Genomic DNA, 25,290 nt, shown 5'->3' on the forward strand with positions numbered 1-25,290 from the left:
GGTAGACATAGGGAGGGCCTCTCTGAAGAGGTGACATTTTGAGCAGAGAAGTGAGAGAGGAAGTCATGCAAATATGTGGGGGAAGAGGCTTCCAGAAAAGCATAGCCAATGAAAGAGCCTGGAGGTAGAAGCTGTGCTTAGCTTGGTCAGAATCAGCATGGCTGGGACAGCACGTGGGGGTGAGGGGCCGAGAAGTTAGACAGGAGGTCAGGTTAGAGCCTGGTGTGGTAGCGCTTTATCAGCTACTACATGGGCTGGACGCCATCAGAAGGGTGTAAGGAGGAGAGGGACAGAATCGGACTTCTGAAAGGCTCACTTGTGCTGCTGTGGCAGGGCTGTCGTGGGGGGGAGACGGAGCAGGGAGGCCCGGAAACAAGAGAAGGGGGCTCAGACAGGGTGGTCACAGGGATAGAAGCTGTGTGCGAAGTGGTCAAAAGCATTAGCAGTGGAGTGGACATGGGGTGTGGGACGGAGGAAGACAAGAAATCACAGCCTGAACAACTCAGCCACCAAGAACGACTCCATTTCCTTACGTCCTTTCCCACTTTACGTAGCTTCACACCTTATCTGGCTTCTGTCTGAAACTGCTTCCCTGAGGATACTGGAGATAAAGGTGGTGGCCACAACTGATGGAAACTTCTTAGTTCTTATCTGACAGCTCAGGAGCATAGCAGGCTATTGATCACACCCACCTGTCGGGTACTTTCTCCTTCCTTCACTTCCAAGGTGCACAATAAAAACAGGTAGAGAGCGACCTAAGAAGTTTAGCTCAGTCAACAACAGCTCTGCCCTGCGAGCTGTGTGCCAGCTCTAGGTGCTGAGGATACAAGAGTGAGCACAGCAGAGTCCTTGCTCGCAGGCAGCTTGCTGTCAAGTATTTCTGAATATAAGCCCAACACGTAGAGGTGCCTAGGAGACACCTGTGCACAGAACAGAGGATAATCAAGTAGGGGGACAGGAGGGAGGTTGAAAAAGGAAATGAGGCCCAGGGGTGGCAGCTGGAGTGTGGCCGTGCTGGGCTGGGAGCGAGGGCCCCCTGTGGTGCTGCCTCCAGGACAGCTCACCAGATCAAGTATGATCCAGATGAAGTGGGCAAACTTCCTATCAACTCGGGAGTGGCCAGGAAGATGGGGTAGGTGTGGGATGTGGGGTGAAGGTAGGGATGAGGGGTCTGGGGCCTGTCCTGAAGTATTTGCAGAGCACCAGGGCCCTCTCACAGCTTGGAGCAGGGCCACTCCCTCTGGCTGTGTGGATACTTGCCTGGGAAGGCGCTCCTCCTGCATGGATCTCTGCTCCTTCCGTGACCTGGGCCTGTGTGGGGCTTCCTAAACAGAGGTGGGGCTGCCTGGGCCCTGTGGTGTGCTGGGGGAGGGGCCCACCTAGCTCTAGCTTCATTGCGCGAATGCTCGATCTGCAAAGTCTAAACTTAGGCGAAGGAAGGAAGAAGGAAATAAGAAAGGAAGGAAGCCCCTTGGCTTCCTATGAGGGGAGGGAAGGAGCGGGTGGTTCAGGAAAGGACCTGGCCTGACCCTTGTTACCCCAGCTTCCCTGGATGGGCATGTGGGCACAGGGACCCTCTGTCTAGCTAGGTTCCCCCACCCCAGATGGGGGCTTGGCAGAGAAAGAGAATTCATACTCTGCCTGTAGCAGCTGGTCTGGGAGAATGCTGGGTAGTTCTGGTCCCCTCCTCCATTCGAGATAGGAACGGCAAGCGGCTGGCTGGCTGGCTGCCTGGGGGTGGAGGGGTGGCGGAAGGTGGGGGGGCACCTATACAGTGCACCTGGTGGTAGAGCCAAGAGCTGCAGGAATTCTGTCCTGCCTCCCTGGATGGGAGGGAGACCAGGCTGGTGGCAGAGATGGAGAGGCAGGTGACGGGGGCAAGAACGGCAGACATACAAGCCACAGTGGCTCCAGATCAGGAAGTTTATTGCTGACATGCAGGAAGAGTCCCCATGTAGTACAAAAATATGTCTTTATACAAACTTTTTTGTGATTTTTTGTTTTGTTTCTTTACAATTGGACTTCTCTCAGCGTGTGACACCCAGTGAGGGCAGACCCAACCTCCTCTCATTTCCTTTGCTAGAAATGTAATCAGACACGTGGGTTAACCTTGGAAGGGACCTCTGTCTGACAGGACTCTGCAGACCTGGAGAATATTGCTTTGAAAAGGAGGAGAAAGACCACACATGGCAAGCAGGCCCGGAGGGTCTGGGTAGGCTGCTGGGCAAGGGGCCAGCTGAGCCCCTCACAGGAGGACAGTCACAGGGGCTGGGAGCCCTCAGCTGGACTGTATTTCTACTCCCTTAGGAGACTTCTTTTTGAAATAAATATAGAAAAGAGGGTGTCCCCCGACCCCACAGCACGAGACCCAGCTCTCAGCTGCCATGCACACAGCTGACAGGCAGAGCGTGGTGCTCAGGGGTGTGAAGTGCTGGGCTCAGGCGGGCTCCCTCAGACCCACTGAGGCAGAGGCACGAGGCGCCCAAGTGCTGGGATGAGGGCATGGGGAGGAAGGGGCATTGGGCGGCCCTGCTACTGCTGGCAAGAGGTGGCCCCATTTTTTCCAGATGGGGAAACTGAGGCACAAGGAGGTTTGGGAACTTGCCCAAGTCACTCACAGTGAGTCAGCTTTTGGGGAAAGGGCAGCTCACACTGGGAAACAAGGTCACACAGACTTCGGTCACCTTCCCACTGGGGAGCAAGGACAGGCAGGAACAGCCTGAGGGCCCAGGGCTGCCTGGAGGGAAACACTTGGCCTGGGCCTCTCCGAGGGGGTCTGGTGAGGAGGCCGGGGGAAGGTCTTTGCATGGCACTGGGCAGGGCTAAGTCCAGTAAGGGAGAGTGAGGGGGAGGGCATTCTGGTGAGAACAGCATTTCTGGCAAGACGGGCATCCACTTCAAAATCTCGGCTCAAAAAGGGCAGCAGGGCTGTTCTCAGGCCAGACAGGGCCCCTAGTCTCTACAATTCTCCCCACGAACCCTGCAGCCCCCGGCCGGGCTCTGCTGGGAGAGGCAAGGGCAGGCGGCGAGATGCCCCAACAATTCTCTGAACACAGAGTGGGGTGTGGAGAGCGAGAGGGCATGCAAGCAGGGCCCACCTGTTCATGGCCAGCCCAGGGCACCACTCCCCAGCCCAACCACCAGGCACCCCTTTCACATCTATGTCAGCGTTACCTCAGTACCGCGGTGAGGGATGGAGAAGGAAACCAGGGTTAATGCGAGTGTACAGCACCTCAGAGAAGCTGCTGAGATGGGAGAAAGAACCAAGCTGAGAAAGGCCTCCTATCACCAGAAAAAAGGAGGGACTGGTAGGCTGGAGGGGGAGGGGCCGGCAAGAAGAGGCCTCTGAGCCTGGGGGCGAGGAAGGGGCCCATCTGTGGGCTGTGGACTCCCTGCTGGCCAGCCAGGCTGGGGGCAGGGAGTGGCCACGGGCCGGGCCACCTAGAGATGGGGAGAGAAGTTGGTTTCAGTATAAAAATAAATATATTTGAATTCCGCTTAAGATGAGGTGAAGGTTTTCCAAAGCTCGGACTGAGGGGCCTGGGGTCAGAAAGGAGGAAGGCAAACTGACTGTGGGGTGGGCATTCATTTTGGGAGCCAGCAGCGAGCTGCACTTTCAGCTTATTTGGACTGTGGGGAGCAGCTGCCCGGGGCAGGGTGGCTGGGTGGGCTCCCTTCTCCTCCCTCTCACTCAGTCCAGAGACAGCATGGTGAAGAGACAGAGGTAGATTAAAACGTCATGATTAAAAGCAGATTAGTATCTAGGCTTCTCCGATTAAAAAACCAAACGATCAAGCAATCATTCCAAAAGGTAGCTTCGTGGTACCTCTGCTGACCCCATGTGTGACCTGGGCTGTCCCTGCCGGTCCCTGTGGCCGCCTGGGAGAGAGTTCAGCACTCCAGGGCCTGGCCCCACAGCCCCGTGTTGGCTGGGAGCCAGGAAGAGGTGGCGGGTGGTGCTGGTGGCCCGGCCTCAGGCTGCTATTTCCGCAGGCAGCGCTGTGCCAGGATGGCTGCGTCCAAGGGGTTCATGGGCTGTGCGTCGTGGCCCAGCCGGCGCACCAGTGGGGCACCGCCCAGCTGCCGCTTGGGCACCCAGCTCCGCGCCTCGTGGATGGAGCTCTTCTCCTCAGCCAGCAGCAGCTGCTGCCGCATGTAGTTCTCAAACTCATACTGGGAGCACTCTTCTGTCACCTTGGCCTGGGAGGCCAGAGGGAGAGGGACAGAGACAGAGAGAGAGGGGCCGAGATGGAGAGAGAAGAGCAGGGCAGTGAGTGTCAGATGGCCTGGCTTGACAGCACCCCCTCCCCAGGCACCACACCCTTGGGCCCGACCTAGCTGGGTGGTCCAGATCGGGGGTCCCTGAAGCCCTCCAACCAACCTGGACGGCACCCTGCTGGCTGCCTTGGGTGTCTCTCCAGCGGAAGCACAGACCTATTAGCTGAGCCCGATCCCTCCTTCCTAACTCACTGACTCTGGGAGAGGTTACACTACCTCAGAAGCCTGCTTCCTTGCCCATGAAGTGGGGCAGTAATCTCCCCTGGCAGAGGTTCTCGAGACCCCTAGGGGGTGCAGTGCAGGTCAAGTATGAAAAGAAAAGAGAGGCCCGGGGCAGGATGCTCAGCACTGGGCAACCCTGTGTCTGCTCCATGCTGAGCCCCCTTGAGCGGCCCAGGCAGACAGTAACAAACTGAAGTGTAGGTCCTTGGGCTAATCAGCAGAAGTTTGAGAAAGCAGGGCTGTGAAATCAGACTTGGGTTCAAGGCTCAGCTCCAATACTTGCAAGCTGTGTGACTCTGAGGAAACTATTTGACCTCTCTGAACCTGTTTCCTCTTGTGAAATGAGAATAAGCACACAGGCCCCAAGGATTGAATGAGATGTTCTGGGGTGAGCATTCCTTGCGAGCTTGTGATCACTTTTAGCTGCTGAACAGTCCTGGGAGGGGTGGGAGCTGGGGGGTAGGGCCTGGAACTCTCTCAAGGGCCAGAAGACTCTGCTGTGGTCCCAGGCTGGTGCCTCCTGGTCCTACCTGCCTAGCGCTTGCTGTGCAACTCCAGGGTGGGCCAGAGAGGGAAGGTCCTTACAACAACCCTCCCAAGGGCTTGGCCAACCTGCGCCCTCCAGGGGGCACCCTAAGATCACCCACTAGCTGCTGCCTAGAGCCCAGGTCTCTGGCCCCACCCTGGGCCCAGCACTTTCTCCAGTGCAGAGAACAGGGGAAGAGAGAAAACTGGGAGAAAATGAATCATCTGAAACATGAAAAGCAGGAAGGCTGAGAGAGAAACCTGTGAGTCAGCGGGGCAGAGAAAAGTGACTGTTTAAAGGGCCAACACATGGCAGAGTGTTGGGTAGGAAGAGGAAGCTGAGAGAGGGCCAGGAGGGGCCACTGTGAGGCCTCCCCCTCAGCTGCCCCACGGCCCTCTGCCTCTCAGGCCATAGAACCGCCGACTGAGCCAGACACGAGGCAGGCCCCATGCAGCCCTGGGGAGGACTTAGGTCTCCTTTACCCACTTCAAGAGCTGGGGACAAAGCCGAGAAGGCCCTGCCGCCTGCCCTGAGCTGCCACCTTTGCCCCTGCCCCACCTGCCCTCCCTGAAGGCTGGTCCCTCAGGACTTGGGTAATGGCCTGTCTGCCCTTCCCAACTCACCTCCTGGGAGCTGTCTGCATTGCTCATTTGGTCATCGATGTCAGGGACCACTTGCAAAGGCCCGCTCAGAGATGACAGGGACTGCCTGCGGGGGGGGGGGGGGCAGACACATCAGGCTGGCTGCAGGCAGCCCCCAGCCCCTGCTCCCCAGAAAGGCCGCCCCCACTGCTTGAAGACTTGGCTGGAGTCAACAGACCTGGGCTTGGTCCCAGCTCCACCCTTTCCTGACATGATCAACTCTGCTTCTCCGAGCCTCAGTTTTCTCATCCAATAATGGGGGACAATTTCTACCTTACTGGCTGTGGTAAGCACTCAGTGAGATCATGCCTATCCATCGTTGGCATTGGCTGAGAAGTAGGAGGTGCTTGACCCTGCGTGCTACGGGCACCCTCCCAATCTTTCCCGTGGGGAAACCTGGACGTCTCGGAGAAAAGGCCCAAGCTCAGGCTGCTTTTCCGGGTAGGATGGGCAGTGCCTACGGGCAGGCAGAACCCAGCCCTGTGCCTGCCCACTTACCATGACGCAATGATGGCACTGAGGGCCTCCAGGACGTCGGCAGCAGCCAGGCGCTGCTGGGGGTCGAGGACCAACAGTTTCCGGATGAGACACACGGTGTTCTCAGAAACACGTCCATCCCTGATGGGAGAGGGAGGGGGTGAGAGCAAGCCTTCAGGCGGGCGGGCTGGTGCTGGGTCTCAGACCCAGGACTCTGGGCATCCCTCCCCTCCCCAGGGAGGCAGGACTCACTCAGGGATGGTGTATTCAGCAGCCTTGATCTTCCGGAAGAGCTCCTGCGGGATGCTGTCATAGAAGGGGAACTGGCCGTACAGCATGGTGAACAGCACCACACCCAGAGCCCACATGTCGCTCGGCTTGCCCCGGTACGGCCGGCCTGTGGGCACACAGATCCGTGCACACTCAGCACAGGGCCAGGAGAGACCATGGCCTGGGACACCCGCAGCTCACTGCTACCTGCATGAAATCCTCCCCTGGGGACCCCCTCCACCTTGCCACCCTCACTTCCGGTCACCCCGATCCCCTTCCTCCCAGAGCGAGCCACACCGGCTCATCCCTCCCCTGCTCCTCAGGCTGAGACCCAACTCCACAGGACGAAGCCCCACCTCGGCGGGACCCCCGAGGAGAGAAAGGATCACACAGGCCCACCTGTGGTGTGTCTCCTCCTCAAAGAACCAGCTCTGTTCTGCCAGACTGCGAGCTCCTGGGTGCTGCGCCTGCTCTGACAGCCCCAGCACGCAGCAGAGAGGCTCACAGAGTAGGTGGGCAACGTGAGTGTAGGACAAAGAGCTAACCCGCTCTGGCCACGTCAGCCCCCACCCCCACACTATCCCCTCGTAGCACAGGCTGTAAATATCCCCTCTGTCTGTTTAGTCTCCATCTCCCCCACTGGCAGGTAAGTTCTCAGATGCAGGAGCCTGTCTGCTTTGCTCACTGCTGAGCCCGGTGCCGCGCATGGACCCTCATATTTGCTAAATGAATGACTATCCAGTTTAGTAATGTCTCTGTGGTATTTCCCATATCTTTCAAACAGAAGGGAGAGGACATTTAACCAAATACCCACTTTGTGACAGCACTGGAAGAAACACTTTTATCTCATTAACTCTCCACTGCAGCTCTATGAATTAGGTATTTTCTCTTTTCCCAAAGAGTAAAATGAGGCCCGAGATATAACTTGTCCAGGGTCACAGAGCTGACTGCAAGAGCCCTGCTCTTCTCATTTTCACGGTAACCCGTCCATTCACCCCTCAGCAGCAGAGCTCCTCCCCCGTGCCAGCTGCTGCCTGGCCTGCTCCCCACATAGAATATGAGAACACACCAGGCTTCGAAAGGCCCTGCCTGCCCAGTCTCCGGGTTAGTATCCTGGCTGGCTCTCCATGTGGAAGAGACGCTGCTGCACTGGGTAGCTCCTGGACAACTACGATCCCTCCTCTGGGTCCCAAAGCTTCCTGGGTGGGGACGCTGGTTCTGACGGGTTCACCAGACCCACCGCAGGTCAAGCAGCTTTCGGGGTTGGAGTGTTGGCCTGCACCTTCAGAAGGGACCACGGACCTCCCTCACCGAGCCTATCACTTCATCTCTAAAATGGGATGAGATGCTAAGCTCACAGGGCTGCTGTGGGGAGTGAGCTTTGGCTCAGCTTCCCCGAGGCTGCATGGCCTTTGCCCTTTCCAACCCCCAATGCCAAAAAGCAGCTTGGGGGACCCTGTGCAGTTGACCTTTTCTCCCAGATACTGCTCCACCAAGTGGGGTAACCAACACAGAGTCCAAAGGGCCATTGCTCTCAGCTCTGTACGGCTCCTGTACCATCTGGAAAGTGGTCCCCCCAAGATGCCTGAGATGGCACCTCAGGGCCAAGCAGGGAGGGGCCACTGCCAGCCTCAGCCAGCCTCCACGGAAGGACCAGAACCTGTGCTCTGACGTGGAGGGGGATGAATGGCTCCCTCCAGCAGACAAGCTCTCAGAGGAGCTCTAAACGTTTCTCTGAGCTGTGGCTTCTGAGGGAACACTGAACTTCAAGTTTTCCTTTTCGTAATGATAACGCCAGCTAATGTTTACTGAGCCAGACACTAGGTTAAGGCCTTACTTAATCCCACAGGGACCTAATGAAGTGGGGGCCATTATTATGCCAGCTTTATAGATGAGAAAATTGAGGCTCTGAGAGGTCAGTAACTTTTCCAAGGTCAGTTATTAACCAGACTATTAAGAAAAAGGCCACGACTGCCTTTTCACAGCTGCACACCCGAGGCCCACGGTTGTGCACACAGAAGAAATGAAGCAGCAGACGTGGGATCAGAACCCACGTGCAGGACCTGTACTTAAACATTTCACTTCATCCTCCTACCAATGTGGGGAGGCAGGGCTGCTTCCATGAGGTTGAGGCTCAGAGAATGGGGTTGAAGGTCAAGTCACATAGCTGGTTAATTAACAAGGCCAGAATGAGAGCCTGGGGGTCTGGTCTCCCAGTCTAGGTCTCTTTCTGGTGCAGTGGGTTCCTTTGTTTCATCCTGCAAGACTGCATGAGTCTGGAAGAATCAGAGAGGGGGCCCTGGGCAGAGCAGGCAGTGACTGCACATGGAGGCCGCCTTCGCCCGTGTTGCTAAGGACGAGTCCTGACCAGAGCCAGCCCGCCCACCCCCAGGCCTGCATTCCTCAGACCTGGGCTGAGGGAGACCTGGTTCATCCTCCTGACTTCTGTCACCTGCAGGGATGCTTTGGGGACTCTCATGGAGGGTGTCCAGGTTGGGCTGGGAGGGGTGCTCAGAGAGTTGGGGTGCAGCCCTGGTACCCAGATCCCTCCAGTAGAGGTTGCGGTGACTCCAACCCAAACCTCCAGGCCTGGAGAGTGGCACCACTACCCTCTGCACAGGGGTCGCCCTGGGAGAGGCCTGGCATTTCAGCAGAAGCCTCAGCTGGGGGAGGTCTCCAAGGGCACCACAAATGCTGGTGGCAAGTTATAGTTGTCTGCTCCCCTGGGAAGGGGCTGGTTCTGCTACTGCAAGGAGGGGACCATCTGTGTGTGCTGGTGATAACACACCCTGGAGACCACCCTGAGAGCTCTGCGTTGGAGGGATGGCAGCCGATATAAGTCCTTGGTCCCCGAAGGGATCAGGACGGAGGGACCCCAACTTGGTAAAGGATAAGCAGGAAAAGAAAGAAAACTTATGTTGAAACAAGAATCTGGGCTTGGGCAGGAGGCAGCCCTGGGTTTACTATTAGCTATGACTTTGGACAAGAGATTTGATCTCTCCGAGCCTCGGTCTTCTAATCTGTAAAAGAGGAACTTCTAGTATGTACCTCAGAGGGCAGTTATGTGATTTTAAACAGACAATGCATATTATGTGCTTGGCATAGTGCCTGGTACTTAGAAATATGATCGGTAGTTAATAACTACATAATTGACTTCTTTATTTTGTGTGTTACCTGTGTCAGCTTACGATCCACAGAGGCAGGGATGGTTGTCTGCCTGTTACTGCTGGATCCAAAGTGTCTAGAACAGAGCCTAGTACCTGGTAGGCTCTCGGTAGGTAAATACCAGTGGAACGAATGAAGGAACGAATGAACATACAAAGGAAGTGATGTCTTCAAAATGTAAATCTCATCATGGCACACTCAGTGAAGACCTGTTTGTTCAATGGCTTCCTTTTGCACTTGAAATAAAGGACGACATTTCCCAGTGAGGCCTCAGTCAGGCCTTGTGTGTTCTGGCCACTGCCCAACCCTCTGGCCATGAACCAGGCTCACTTTCTGAGCAGCAGCCACATGGCCTTTGGCTGGGTCCTTAAATGTGCTGTGCACCCTCTGCCTGATCACCCCCCCAGTGTAGTCCTGCTTGTCCTTATGAGCTCAGCTCAAATGTCACTTCCTTGGGGAAGTCCTGCAAGTGCCCCATAGTCACACTCACAGAAATCTTTCCTCCCAAGCACTAATCTCAGAGAGTAATTAAATATGCACTGGTGTGTCAAGTATGGTCTTCATCCTCCGTAAGACCTGTTTTGTACCTGAGGGGACAGTACTGGCTTGTGCCACCCCTGAAGCCCACAGATAGAGTTTGCTGAATGAACGAACGGCCGCAGCGTCTGGCTATGGGATGGCTCAGACCCGCTGCCTGGCACACCGCACGTACCGCTGAGCACGTCTGGACTGATGTAGGCGGGACTCCCTCTCTGGTCCTTCAGCAGGTCCCCCTCGCTCACGAGATGCTTCCCGAGGCAGAAGTTGGTGATGGTTATCCGATGCGTCCTGGGAGGGGGAGGCACAGAGTGAACACCTTGGTGTCTGTCCCGACGGACCCCTGCTGCCCTCACCTCTTGTCCAGGGAGCAGAGGAATCATGCACCCGTCCTTTCTGCTCCTCTGGCCCTCACCGCCTTCCTTCCCCACGGCTGTGTGGGGTGTGCTGGGTGCCGACACTCGCCAGTCACCCCTGGTTGCCACCTGCTGAGCTGTCTGGACAGGGACCTGAGTCATGCTGACCAGGTGAGGGTTTCAGACGAGCTCCCCTGAACCTGCCACCCCGGCTGAGCTCAAGTCCCTCGTTTACACATGAGGAAAAGGAGGGCCGGCAGAGCTCTGGAGCCCACCGTTGGGTGGCACTTTTGTCCCCTTTTGCCGATCCCTCTCGTCATCGCCCTCATCACTACCAATGCGTATCACTGACGGTACTGAAAGCTGATGTGTGCAGAGCACTTAGTAAGTGCAGGCCGTGGCTTCAGTGCCTCATGTGACTGTCTTCCTTCACCCCTCACAACAGCCTAGGAGGGAGACTCTCATTGCCCCATTTCACAGATGATACAACAAAGGTACAGAGAAGCGTTGGGACTTGCTCAGGGTCACGCAGCTGGTGAGCAGTGGAGTAGGATTCAAAGCTGGGTCTGACCCCAGAGCTGCCCTCTGGACTGACAGTGGTTGGGCGCCCACTGGGTCCCTGGATAGTGCCCAGCCCCTAACTTTCCCTTCCTTTCCAGCAAAGCTGACTCTTCAGACTCTGCCCTGACCAAGAAAACCACAGATTGCCCCATGTGAGAGTCATGGCCGAGAGCAGCTTTGTGCTCTGATCCTGTTTAGGAGGCTCAATGTGAGCAAAAGGAAGTGGCCCCGAGAGGATGCCTCACATAACACCTCTGTATGTGGGGGGGGCGGGGGCGGGCCCCCTCCAAGAGGCCCAGGAAAGTCAGTGAGGAAGGGTACCTTTCTACTCACAGATGAGCAGGGGCCATTGCCCGGCTCCCGTGTCAGCCGGCTGGCAGAGAAGCCAGGGAGGATGGCAGGAAAGGAAGTCACACAAGGGACTTCAGGTCACCTCTCAAGGGTGGAGAGGAGGGTTAGCTCAGAAGTCTGGAGTATGTGAGGCTGAGGGTGGAATTCCCCAGAAGCTGCATCCAAGAGGCTCCCAGAGCCCTTCAGCTATCTCGGGGAATTCTGCTGGCATAGGGCTTGGTGCAAAACAAAGGCCAGTCTGTCCTCTGCATTCCAAATGGAAATGTTGACTCGCCTCTCCATACAGGCCTGCCCTGTTGGATGCCACAGAAATCTGACTGGTGGCCTCCAGGGCAGCTGGAGCCCCAGAGTGCAGGCCAAGGGTCTCAGCCAAGGGTCTGGGCGCGTCAAGAAGTGGACTATTCCAGCTCCGAGCTGCGCGTGTCACTGTCCTGAACGCGGGCTGCTCAGGCTTCTCATGCGCAAGGTCCCCACAGAGCAGAAGCACTGCATTTCCTCCGTCTGCTCAGAGATGGCCATTTCAGCTGGCAGTGCGTCTTGCAGGGGTTCTCTGAGGCTCGAGACACTGGGGGAGGACCACTCAGGAGAGTCTGGTGGACTTGGGAGTCACAGTCCCAGGTTCCAATCCCGGCTTTGCCACTTCCTGGCTGTGTGATCTTGGGCATGTTATTTAACCTCTTGTTAAACCTTAATTTCCTTATCTGTAAAACGGGAACTATTAGTACCTAACTCCCAGGACTGTGTTAGGATTTAACAAGGTAAGAGCTTAATCCCAGGGCCTAGTCACTGATTACTAGCTGCTAGCTCAGATTAGCGTGTCATCCTCAGGTGGTGGGCAGAGGCTACGAACAGGAGACCCTGGGAAAGACACCATCTTTGAGGCAGCCGGAGAGAAGTGCTACATGGTGACCACAGGCCATGGAGCGCATGTGCCAGTGTGGCTAACCTTTCCACTCAACTCTGTGGCAGGACTTGCCAAACCTCTGTGTGTGGGGCAGGGCAGGGGGATGGGGTGGGCGGAGGAAAATGGGCTGAGACTCTGCAGGGCTGGGCAGCAGGGCCCACTTGGCCTGCCCTGCCCTGCCCTCCAAGGACCCTGGAGTCTCTCCCACAGGAAACCACACAGTCAGCTCCAAGACCTCCTGAAGCTTGGCGACGTTCCCCTGCCCGGCCACCACCGCCCAAGTCGGCCGGGTGGTGCACAGATCCCTGGGAGTCCAGACCCCCCAGGCTCGTCCTGCTAGGAGGGGGTGAGGGCAGCGAGGGATGAAGGGAGGGAGCTCTGTGTCAGCAGGATCCGCTCTGAGTGAGTCACTCTTTAGCTATGGCCCTTTGGGCTACCACAGTGTTTTTCTCCTTTTCTAGGAACTTGGTGTGCAACTTGCCTACCCAAAAAGAAAGGAGGAAGAAGAACCCAAAGCAAACCTCACATAACCCCAAAAGGGGATTTCAGATTTCAACCCTAGCCTTTTATCCAAAGCAGGGTGAACTTGTCACTGCAGCTGCCTTGCAAAACCTTCTCCTTGTTTCCTCCCCTGGGAGCACTCTGTTCTGCTCTGAGGACTAGTGAAGGCCGCCAGCTAGGCTGCCTGCCTCTCCAGCTGGAGTGAGGGCCTGGTCTGACGGGCAGGAAGGAGCTGGCGCTCGTCCAGGCCGACCCTCGACTCTGAGGCCCGAGGCAAGAGGGGTGCACCCGCAGACACACGAAGAGCGGGCCCTGGCGCTCAGGGTGGGTGTCTCTGTACCACGGCATCCTGCCCGCTTCCAGAACATCCATGACTCAAGTGAGAGGTGGCCAGAACCTCTGTCTGCTCCAACACAAAAGGGGATTATCTGATGAAAGGAGTGCAGCCCAGACGCAGGGTCTGAATGAGGGACTGGTGCTCTGCAACCCGAGGAAAACACACACATGTACATATGCACGCATACGCATGTACAGACACACACACGAGCCGCTGCAGCTACACGGCGTTACTGTAGAGAGGTGTGACCTCGACTACCTTCCCAGAAGCTCAGGGGCCTGGAGAAGTGAGAGGCGGAAGCAAACCCACCACAGTGACAGAGGCCTGGAGCGCTGGGGTGGCCACAGTGCAGGAGCCCTGAAGGCACATTCTCGGATCAGCCCTCGGGATGCTTATCCAAGCCAATGAAAAGCTCTGCGGAAGATTGCAGAGGACATGTGCTCTGCAGCCACATGGACTTCTGGGCTCAAAAAATGCGCCCTCTCGTTGTGAACAGTGAGCCTGAAGTCCAGAGTGGGATGGTGACTGACCCAACATGCCACAGAGGGCCAGCGCTGCGTCTCCGACTCGGACAACCTGCCGTCAGGGTGGGGATGGTCGGTGTTCTGTGACACCTGCCCTCCTTGTGAAACGCAGAGCTGGGGCTGGAGCACTGCTGGGCCCCACCATGGAGTCCTCATCAGTCACTCAGCACACAGCGGGCCTCATCTCCAGAGGGAAGCGAGCGTACGAGCCTTGGCTGGTCTAGCAAGGGGGTGGGTGCGCGGACGTGGGGCCAAAACCTGTGAGGCATGAAGGTATAATCACCTCCACTCTGACAGGTGAGGAAACGCAAGCTCAGAAGTGCTGGGTACCGTAGCAGCTTCTCAGTACATGAATGAATTGGTCAATGAATAAATAATCCAACAAACTCTCAGGTCTCAAGGGTAATTAAGAGGCAGTGCTGGGCTGTGAGCCGCATCTGACCCCCAAGTCCTGCTCTTTCCGGCTTCCCTAACTCTCTTACTCAAGGGTTCAAGGGTTTAAGTATTTCCGTTTTCTTCCCTCTTTCTGTGGAGCACAAAAGGGTCAGGTTTTCATCACTTCACTTCTCGGGATGGCAAATCTTCTCAGCTTTACTCAGATGGCTGAGTCAATTTGTTGGCCCTCAGCGCCTCTGCACACTGGCTTTCAGTGTAGTGTATCTGCTTTCTGGTTGGCGTCACATCACATGGGGAACTCTGGGAGACAGGCTGAGCATCCTCCCATGGCATCTCAGGCTGGGACTGCAAGTGCCCCCACGCCCCTACCCAGAGGCCCTTCTCCCTACAGCTTCTTTTCCTGCAACTGCTGTGGCTTTGGCCATGGCCACTTCATAGGGACAGTGGCCCCTTTTGGGTGGGCGACCACATTATGGAACAAATCACCCACCACAGCACTTCTGCTGAGATTTATGCTGCCTGCCATTTGCAAGCCCTCCAACCCACTTCAACACCTGGAGGTGAGAGGGAGGAGAAGATGAGAGAGGCCCAGGGAGAGGGGGCACAGGGGGTGGGCCCTTCCCAGCGCTGTGCTTCTTGGACTGTGGTGTACAGAGCGGGCCCTCCTCCTGTCAGCCCTAGGCTCCTGCATGGTTGGTGTCCCTCTACTGCTGCCGCAGGTCACTCGGAACGGGCCCAGACCCTCTGCCTGAGTGGGGTGATGGCTTGAGGTTGGGGCCTCCCATGATCTCCCTCTGCCACTGGCTCCAAGATTGAGGCACCACATGCTGGGCATGTTGGCTGCTGACCACTCGTAGCTGTGTCCTGGTCTGGGAAGTCCCTTTAACCAACGGAAACTGCCTGGCCTAAAGCTACGTCCCACCCCAGGCTCAGCCCACGTTCAGTGGCTGGCCGCAGAGAGGATATAGAGCCATGTGCCCTCTTGCCTGGATCTGGGACATCTGAAAGGCCACCCGTCCCTTGAGCTTTCCAGGCTGTGACCCTATCAGGGCAGCACACAGCTCAGCTTCTCCCTCTGCCCAGTCCTGCCCCTTCTCCCTGAGCTCTCCCCAGTAAACCTCCCGCATGCACATTTGAGTGCTTCCTGGGAACCTGACCTATGACACTTTTGCTCCTCTGTCATTTCTTCAGCTATCTGTCCATATTTTTATAGTCATTTACTGAGCACTCACTAGGCATCAATGTACTGGGGGTATCTCTGAAATCCTTCCCAGAGCTCTCTGTCTATGGCCTGTAAGACTTTCCTTCCTAGCAAGCACCATATTCCCATGTGGCAAAGACAGAAGCAGGCATCCCAGCCCCAGCCACCGGGGTTCCTGGGAGCGGTGGGCTGTTCTGAGTCCGACTCCCCACAGGAACACTGCAGGGCATGGGGCAGCTGCAGCATGGGGCCTGTCCCAACGTCAAGACCAGAAGTGGACCTTACCTCTTGTTGAGCACCATGTTCCCAAGCTTCAGGTCTCTGTGCACAATGTTTTTCTGGAAGACAACAGCACACGGTTTGTACCGGGAAGGTGAGGGGTGGTGTCGGGCCCTGCCTGTAAGATGTGGCTCTCCGGGTGTTTAGGAAGGCAGGAAAAAGCTCTGTGACATGTCTCCTTAGGCTCCACAGACAGACCAGGACCATTCTAAGGCCTCATCAGCCATGTGTAAGAATATGTGAGCCCAGGCAATCTGCCTCACCAAGGGCAGTTTCCCAGCTCTTTGTCCCCTCAGGGCAGCAGCCAATAGGCAAAAGCAGTTCTTTTTCCACCTCCATCAAACATCCCATTGGAAAAAAACAAAAACAAAAAATGAAGCATCTGCCTGGATCTGGGGTCAGAGATGAACTCTCATGTCTCTGGTGACCAAGGACTGCAGGATCGGATTGCAGAAGCTGTGTGCCTGGAAGAGGCTCACCTAACCTGGACTTTGGGGTACCTGACACCCCAGTCCTAGGGAAAGCTCAGAGATGGGCTCTGGCCACCCACAGTGGATATTGCAGTCATCACTCAAGCCTGGACACTCAGTTTTAGCCTCTCAACTGACAAGGAATCACTGCGCTGGGTTCTGCTCGGCTGGCTGTCCGGGCGCCCCCCTCCCCCCCAGGAGCGTGGGCTGAGGTCTGCAGCACTGTGTCCGTATCACCTGGCCACTCTCCTTCGGGACACTTCCCGCTGCAAAGCACACCTGGCTGAGGGTGGGCCAGAGCTGCTTCTGCTTTCTGAGGCATGTGGGGCCCAGGACGCTCCCAGGCCAGGGAAGGAGGGGACGCAGAGGGCAGAGCCTGACCTGGTGCAGGGCTTCCACCACGCGCACCACGTCGTAGAAGATGACCACGGTCTCGCGCTCGCTGAGCCTCTTCTCCTTGATGACGTAGTGCTGCAGGTTGATCAGGTCGGCAGTCTTGTCGCTGAAGTCGTGGGCGCAGAGGCAGTCGAGGACGAGGCAGATGCGTTTCTTCATCTTCCTAACCATCCGGCTGGATTCTGTGTCCTCAACCATTTCACACGTGCGGTCCTGGGAGGCAAGGGGCACATGGGGCTCGCTGTGGGCCTCGCAGGGCCGGGCCAGGGCTCGGGGACTCTCTGGGGCCAGACAAACACAACAACGAGAGAGCCTGGAGCAAGCCTGCATGTGTGTGGGCGGAAGAGGCCTGAGGCCTGGGCAGCACGGACCGTGGGGCCAAGTGCCATGCCCGGCTTCCTGTGTGTGAGTGCCAGGCCCAGCCAGGGGCTGAGGTTGAAGTATAACAGCTCGGGTACAGGCTTCATGAGCTGATCCTCATGCGAAGGGTTCAGATAGGGGCTGGGCATTTAAAGCCAACGGACCCCCTGAGCCAGTGTCCAGGCAGTAAAGCCAGGGCCCTTGCATCCTCCCCGCCGGTGCTCCAGGGATTACAGTAATGACCACTGTACACTTCCTTCCAGTATCCAAAATGGTGGAAGTGAAGTGTTCTGTGTGTCCAAGATAACTGCTTTTCCACGGGAGCAGGACTCCTGGGCAGCCACGTGGCAGTGGCTAAGAGCACAGCTCCGGCGCCTGACAGCTGGGTTTCGGCCCAGTTCCACCTTGTCCTCGTCGTGGGACCTGGGGCAGTTCACCCAACCTAAGCCTCTGGTTCATCATCTGTGAATGGGAGCTAGCAACCCCTCCCTTGCAGGTTCCTGAGAGAATAAGAGCCCAGGCCGAGCGCTGGTCCTGCCCCAGCCAGGGCTCAGTAGGTGGGCACTGCTACCAACACTGCCGTTGGGAGTTCTGGACTCATTTCCTTGCTGAAAAGGTATTTCAAGTAAGACAAAAAGAGGTACAACACGGGGACCTTTATCGAACCAGCTTGAGGAGGCCCTTGGTGTCATCCCCAGCAGGCTGACGGTCGGTCACCTCTGGGGAACTGAATACCCACATTTCTCCTTCAGAGCATATCGCCCCTCTTATTCTCTCTTCCCCAGAGGCCCCGCAGTGTCTGGCATATAGATCACACTAGAAACACTACTCACCTAGGTTCTCTTCTCTAAACTTACACAAGCTGAGGCCCAGCTTTGGCAGCTCTCAGAAACAACGTACTGAGAAACCGCCATCACCCTCAGTTTGACTTCATATTTAAGGGAAACACTCTAATTTTCAGAGTTGTCTGATGATACTTTGGGTTGTCTCTAATTGCACACCTTAGAATAAAGACCTTGGTGTGATGTATATTTGCGGGTGGGAGGCATTTTTATTTATTTTATTTCAGGAATCAAGCTGACAAGTTTTTACTGCCTGAAATAACATGAGAGTGAACCAGGGCAGCTCGATGCTTTATACACTCTCGTTCATCTCCTCACCCACCTTACGAGGTGGGCATCATGATCGCTATCCACAGCTTACAGATGAGGAATCTGGGGCTTAGGGACCTGCAGTGACATGCCTGTGGTCACACAACCTAAATCCAGGACTGCTGGCTCCTTGACACCATGCTGCTTTTCAAGTACAGAGGTCCATTGAAGAGGGGGCCCTGGCCAGCACATCTGGCTGAGAGTCCTGCACAGGCTCTGCTGGGGGCCTGAGCAGGAGGCCTCCTGGGCATTTTGAACCTGCTTCTTCATTTCTGGAGACACAATTTCAGTTCTGCCCTGAGGAGGGCTCTTTTCAGGGTACAAGTTGCTAATTAGTAACTTTCCTAAGGGACCTGGAACATCAGAGCACAGGGGCTCAGGGACGCTTGCTGAGCAAACTGAAACGCCTGGGCAGACACAAGGACTGTTGGTACCAAAACAACTGGCCCCAAGTGCCCATGCTTCCTCATTGTCCTTCCTTCCACCCTGGCCTGGCTAATTCCTGACAGCACAGTAGAAAGAGCCCGTGTGTCTTTAAATGACTTCCTGCTTTCCTCTTTTCTCAGAAAAGCGGCTCTTCAAAGAAAGGCTGTAAGATGCAAACTGTGCATTCCTGTTAGGCTGTGGTCATCACAGCAGAGCACTGCAGCAGCTGGCCCGGCCCAGCCTGACCTCCAGTCCACCCAGCCCAGGAAGTCCCAACGCACCCAGCACGCAGGGATGCCAGGGGGTCTCATGGGTGAGCTGCCCACTGCTCAAAGTACAGGTGTGGACCCAGCAAGTACAGCCTGAGGTGAAGGGTCTGGGGGAGGAGGCAGCCACTCACCTGGAAGAGCCCATGGTGGTGGACCACACCGTCCTGTGTGTGGAGGAGGGACAGCAGAGAGTACTCGGTGTGTAACAGCATCTTGCCTTGCCTCTCCTCTTGGCTTTCAATTCCTTGGTCCCCCCTCTCTTCAAGGGTAAGGATCTTTAGGAAGGCACACATACATAAACAAAAAATAAATAATAACCCAAAAAAACCTTACTTTACAAATCAGAATGACCAGAACAGGAAAAGCAGGGGGTTAACGTCTACCATGCAACACTCACAGACACACTCACACATGCACATATGAAAGTTTTTCTTAATGTGACGGGAACGTAATTTATGCACAAAGCTCTTTAAATCAGTTGTTCAGAGCGAGGCTACGTGAACTTGATGCTTCTTAGGAAGAAATGGTGCCACTCTCGCTCACAAGTGATGTAGGTGCGACAGTGGAGAGCGGGAAGAGCTGGGCTGGCAGCACTGCCCCTGGGTCCCCAGCCCCCACCCACCCCCCCACCTCCGTGCCTCACTTACCTTCAGCTGATAGAAGTCATCCGTGCCATCTTTCCTCGCCAAACACTGCACAATGCTTGGCACCGGTGAGTTACCCAGACGGGGACCTATGGCAGAGAGTGGCTGGCTTACTGCTCAGCAGCGCTATCCTGGCACCATGGCATCACGTGGTCTTTTGGCTAGCTCCTCTCTTTAGGGGGGCACCACAGTTCACATCCACTGAACTCACCCCCCAAAGACTCCTGGTGGAGAGTTCTCATGGGCTCCCCTCCAAAAACGGAGGGTTTGTATGCATCTGCCTGAGGTACACCTGGCTTTTATAGACACATTTCTCAAAAACGGGGATTTCCAACAGTGGGTCAAGCTGGAATCTCTGAGGAGCATGTGTTAAAAAAGGAGCTCTCAGCTGGCCCCTCTGAATCAGCAAGTCCAGGGTGAGAACCAGGAAACTAGAGCTCTAACAGGTTCCCCTGGCAGTCTGATATGCCACCTGGCCCGGTCCAAGTGTTGGCTTTGGGAACTTCTGTATTTCTGGAGATGTATGTTGCTAGTGGTCTTGTGACAGTGCCCTGCCTGAGCTTTCAGAGCATAAATCGAGTACTGTCACTGCACTGCTAAAAATCTTTAACAGTGATCAACTTACTGTTCAATTGAAACCCCTTTTTTGGTCTCCAAAGTCTTGCATGATTTGGTTCCTGTCCATCTTTCTAACTGATGATGCTTCCCCACCCGCCTCACCACACTCCAGCTACACTGGCTTCTTAATGCCTAAGACAGTAAGCCCTTTCCTGCCTCTGGGCTTTTGCACTTGCGGTTCCTTCTGTCTAGAACACTTTCCCCTGCTTTTCACATGGCTGGCTTCTTCTTGTCCTTGGGTGTCAGCGCAAATGGCACTTCCTCATACAGAACCTTCCTGTCTCTAGGCCCGTCTTACTCTCTCTCACAACATCTTGTTTACTTCCTTCAAGGCACTTACTGCCCCCAGCGATGACCTTGTGCAATGTTTACTGTTTCTCTTTGCAGCTAGAATGCTACATTCTGTGAGGGCAGGAACTGGTCTGGCTCATGCACGGCTGCATCCCTAGTGAAGCACAGGCCTGGCCCGGAGGTGGCACCGGAACTACTTGCTGAATGACTGGAGTTGGAATGATCCTGTGCCCGTTAGCACAAGATGCTGGCCCCTAGCAAAGCTCACACACCGTCTCTGGCTGCGAGGACAGTCGGCCCTCAGAGCCCACCCCACCTGCAACCCCGAGCCTAAGCCATCTGGACTTGCTGGGCCTCTAGCATCACTCAGAAAGGCGCTGCTGCTCCTCGGGACCGGTGGGAATACCCAATTCGACAGGGTTTCTGGGACACTTCTAGAAGAAGTGTCAGGGGGCTATACCAAATGCTTTGTGAAATTAATTGTGCCCTCCAAGAATGGTCCAAGAAGTGCCTTGGATGATGGCCCTTGGATTCCAATGCAGCTTCCCATGGTGACATCATAGGACTCCCTGGAGGGAAGAGATAGTCTAGCTCTTAGCTAAGACTGACCCAAGGCTGATGTGGCTACAACAAAAATGACAGCTTTTGGTACAGAACGACCTAAGGCTCTGGACCTTCCACAGGTATAAACAGACTGCAGTTAAAGTGACGAAGCTGGGCCCGGCCGAGGATTGGTCAGGACCCCGCACGGGTGGGTATGACACTTCATTCTGCATGTTCGCAGGTCAGACTGTGCCCACCAGTGCGCCTGGCCCCTGACCCCCACACCCGCACACCCCCGGCAATCAGAGGCTTACCCAGGATGAATGGTCCAGCTCTCTTCGCATTATTTCCGGAAATCCCACTTCCTAGAGCCTTTGCCCTGGCCGACGTTTCCCCAGCTCCTCTGTCTGATGCTCTCCGCTTCATTCTCAGCTCTAGATAAGACAGAAAAGAGCCCTTCTCACTGAGCAAGTCAGTGAGTTTCCTTACGCTAACCCAGACTCCAAGTCTCGGGTTTGGGGATGCGTCACACAGCTGCTGCTGCTGTTCCCGCTGCCACTGCCACCTCCCCCTCCCAGAGGAGCACTGAAGGTTCCTGGTGACAAAGAGCCATGGCTCCTTTACTTGGGATTAGTTAGGAACTCAAGGTGGATGTAGCAGCATGTAATGGCTACAGAGGTGGGCAGCTTGCCACAAAGTGGTCAAATGCAGAGAGGATGACACTTTGTGGAGATGTGGGGTCCCTGAGGGGCCACCACAGAAGTAGGAGAGAGCCGGCCTGGAAGTGACTGTTCCCGAAGTGAGGCCTTTCCTCCACATACCCATAGCCAAGTGGCCTGAGGTGATTTCTGGGTCCCACTCTACCCTCAAAGATCTGATCTCTGGGGTGTGGGCCCCAGGAACTGGCACGATGTACATGAGGCCCAGGGGATTCTTATGCCCGTGAAGTGTGAGGGTGGCTGCCTGAGCGTCTCCTCTCTACAACTCTCGACTCTCAGGTCCTCTCAGATGGAAGAACACCCCGAAGTTGTCAGGGGGCGTTATTAACTTGTTTTCTCTTCCCTTTCCCTATTTTCAAAAATTTCTTTAATTACTTTTAAGAAAAATACACACTGTGCATTTAGGAGCCAGTTAAAGGACACCAGGGGGGGTCGCGAGCACTCAGGATTCACCTGGTACTCTCTATCTCCTCCAGGGTTAAAACAAAAGGTGGACACAGGAGCCAGATTCTAGGAGACATTAACCTCTAGACATGGATTTTTAAAAACAGAGTCACTCCTTCCAGCTCTCGGGAATGCCGTGTCCTGGAGGTGGGTGGGGGAACAGGTGTACGGAGATGAGGGCAGACAGTCACAGGAATGCTCAGGGAAGGCTGGCTGCCCATCCTGAGGGGACGTCCTGGCCCTGCATGGGGGAGGGGGTTCAGGGGAAACTTCCCTGAGGAGGTGATACTGGAATGGGCCAGGCAAGGGGGCCAGGCCGTTCCAGGCAGAAGGACCTGGGTGAGCAAATGTACGGAGGTAAGAAATGGCACCTAAGCAGCCAACTTCAAGCAGTTTGTGTTGCTGGAGTGCATAGTACGAAATGGAGTGGAGAGAGGTGACCCAGAGAAGGGGTAAGGACCAGATCTAGGGGACCTGATGGCCACATGAGGAGTGAAAACTTGACCCTTCCACAGAGGGCTGGGGAACACTGAGCCCTAAACTTCTAGTTTTTTTTCTTCATACAAAAGTAACTGGCATTCCCTGTGGAAGCATTAGAAACCACAGATATGCAAAAACAAGAAAATAGGTGCTCCTGTCTCACCACCCAGATGTGATCACTTGTAACATTCAAGCTGACTTTCTTGTCTGTGTGTTTGTATGTGTGTGTGCTTATACTTTTCATTATTACAAATACTTGGACCACTCTGTGATACCATTTTGTAAGCTTCCTTTTCTCCCACCTAAAATAAACTATGAGGGTGAATTTTATGGCATATGAAGTATACCTCAAAGCCTTAAAAAGAAACAAACAAAGTACCACTACCATCCCTGTATGACAATATTCTGTAGCATCACTGGAAATAGTTACAGTCTCCTTGGTAAGAATATATCATGATTTACTGGGCCACACCCCTATTCATGGAAATCTAGATTCTTTCCATCTTTTAGTATTTTTATTAACAATGACGTGCATATGCCTGGGCATACTCATCTCTCTTCCTTAGGGTAAATTCCAAGAAGTGGAATTGCAGCGTCATTTTTAAAGGTGTTTGACACACACTGCCAGGCTGCTCTCAGGGAGGCTGGGCCAATTTAGACCCCAGCAGAGGTGTGGGTGAGTAGGTCCCAGGACCTGCACCAGGAATATGCCCTTAATTTTAAAGACTGCCAAATTGATGGGCAATGAAAAGTACATCATTGCTTAAATTCATAATTCCTTAGTTATTTGCGAGATTGAACTTGTTTCACATCCTTACTGGCTGTATGTATTAGTTTTTTATGAATTTCCAGTTCATATTCTTTTTCCATGTTTCACTACTTTGTATGTGTCGGTCTTACTGATTTTTAGAAACTCTTTTATATTAAGGCTATAACTGACATAGAATGTGGTTTTCCTTAATCTTTTAACTTTTTCAAATAAAAAAAAAAAGGTTAAATGTTTATGTAATTAAATAGTTCTCTTTTCGTTTAGTTTGTTTTTGCTGTCATTCCTGGAAGGCTGGCCCCTACTCTGAGAACAGGTGCGTATGCACTCGTTAGGTTAATCTCCACGGTTTCCATTCTGGCCTTTATTATAAGCCCCAGGAGACTCCACGCAGTGAACTGGAAATTAGGAGAAGACAAGATGTACTTCTAGTCCGAGCCACCAGGCTTGCCTCCCATCAAGCCCCAGGATGAATGGTCAGGCCTCTGAGGAGCAGATCCATGACTTCACTCGGAGAGGAACTAGGCCCATGCAGCCCCCAGATGGAGCCGAAGCCATGGGTAGGCTCAGCCATGACTTCTGCGAAAGAAGCTCATGCCATAAGCAGATTCAAAGTCATTCACACAAAAGCAGGGAAGAATAAAATTGTTTCTAGAAAAATCTTAAAAAGCTGGGCACTAATGTGTCTGGCTAACTTCTGTGCATTCTTCTCAATTGAAATATCACGTCCTCAGAGAAGCCTTCCTTGGCGTCCTCAGCACCAGTGGGTCCCAGTTAGGCTTACTCGGTATCCTGTAATTTTCATCCACAGCAATTCCCGTATTTTTGTGATTATCTATTTACTGTTTGTGTGCTTATATCCTTAATATCCTTCCCTCACCACTAGACTAAAAATTCCACAATAAAAAACCAAAACCCCAGTGCACCCCCAGAACCCGGCCCAGCAGACACTCTATGAATGGGGCTGGACGCCTTCCCACAGTTGGTGATGGTTTTTATCAGGTCGGCTGGCTCCATGCCATTCTGGCCCTGTCCTCCTCCTTCCCTGGAGACCACTGAGGAGGCCTCATCGTATCTGTGCAGACACAGCCCAGGTGCCCACACACACGCGTGGTCTAGACGACAGTTTGCTGGGAGCAGCTGCAGCACAGTGAGTGGGCTCACCCTGACCCCGCCCACCCCACTCAAGATGCAGCTCGAGCAAATGGCACGGGAACTGCTCCAAAATGTAGGCAGACAGAAGGACGGGAGCAGACGGGCAGGGAGAGGGAAAAGATGCTGCTGGTAGGGGGAGTGGTAGCAAGGCTGCTTGCCTTCCTGAATATTCCTTCATGCCACCCAGAGCTGGTGGAAGCAAAGGAAGCAGGACGAGGAGGCAGGCCCGGAAAAGCAGAAGTCGCTGCTGCAGGCTCACTAGTGAGGGGAGCAAAGACCCCTGGGGACGGACCCTCCTGTTCCCTGCTCCCCTGCTGAAGCACAGGAAGGATGTGCCCCACTTTCAAATCCTCCTCATGTGTCCCCCTCCAGAGACACACCTGCAAATGGTCCACAAATGCGCCCATAGGTGAGGCCACTTAGAGAGATCCTGGCTTTACAGTAAGATCGATGCTGTGGAAGCTCTAGCTACCCTGGTCTGAGAAGGATTTAGGGCCAGGCCCCTCCAGAGATACTGGTCCTCAGGCTGGGGTGAAGGCCCCTGGCCCAGCCTGCCTAAGAGGCAGCCATTTGCTGGTGTTTCCTGGGCCCAGTGCTCAGCTCCCCAGGAACTCAGCAATCCTGGTTTAGGATTTAAATCCGGAGCTTTAAATCTCTCAACTATTCTGTGTGCTATCCCAAGTCAGCGATGGTTCCCTTAGAATCTGGGCTCAACAGGAAGCTTAGTGAGGCAACAGTAGGGGTGGGGGGTGGAGGCCAGGAGGGAGGCACTGAAAGAGAACCCAGCCTGGAAGCCCTGCCTCCTACAGGCTGCACTCCTCATCCTGAAAGCAGGGGTCCCACTGGATTGGCCCAGCCTAGGCAGCCAGTGTGGGCCTCAGCATGAGAGGCCCTCGGCTCCCCACAGCCACCATGGCTTGCCCAGAGGAGAGGCCTGCCATACTGTCAATTTGGGGGTGGCGTCGTGTCATGCGGGGTCTCTGGTCCTGCTCCCCGCACAAGAACGCAGGATATGGTGAGGCCAAAAAGGAA

At 54.9% G+C, this 25,290-nt stretch overlaps 1 protein-coding gene across 2 annotated transcripts in view; it reads right to left on the minus strand.

Annotated features, from left to right (window-relative positions):
* Positions 1-1,904: 1,904 nt before the first annotated feature.
* STK40 (serine/threonine kinase 40) overlaps positions 1,905-25,290 on the minus strand; it is a 39,207-nt gene continuing 15,821 nt past the window's right edge. For both annotated transcript variants that reach the window (XM_074334403.2, XM_074334405.2), the window contains exons 2-11: positions 21,009-21,128; positions 19,246-19,331; positions 18,730-18,873; positions 16,378-16,605; positions 15,533-15,585; positions 10,292-10,407; positions 6,397-6,541; positions 6,166-6,285; positions 5,650-5,734; positions 1,905-4,200 (exon numbers count right to left, since the gene is read on the minus strand). In XM_074334403.2, coding sequence (XP_074190504.1) covers positions 3,982-4,200; positions 5,650-5,734; positions 6,166-6,285; positions 6,397-6,541; positions 10,292-10,407; positions 15,533-15,585; positions 16,378-16,605; positions 18,730-18,873; positions 19,246-19,331; positions 21,009-21,120 — 1,308 coding nt within the window. In that variant the 5' untranslated portion in view covers positions 21,121-21,128 and the 3' untranslated portion in view covers positions 1,905-3,981. The remainder of the gene's footprint in view (positions 4,201-5,649; positions 5,735-6,165; positions 6,286-6,396; positions 6,542-10,291; positions 10,408-15,532; positions 15,586-16,377; positions 16,606-18,729; positions 18,874-19,245; positions 19,332-21,008; positions 21,129-25,290) is intronic.

The sequence above is a fragment of the Rhinolophus sinicus genome, chromosome 14 (assembly GCF_057876585.1).
Source record: "Rhinolophus sinicus isolate RSI-liver-muscle chromosome 14, RSI-T2T, whole genome shotgun sequence".
Lineage (NCBI taxonomy): Eukaryota > Metazoa > Chordata > Mammalia > Chiroptera > Rhinolophidae > Rhinolophus > Rhinolophus sinicus.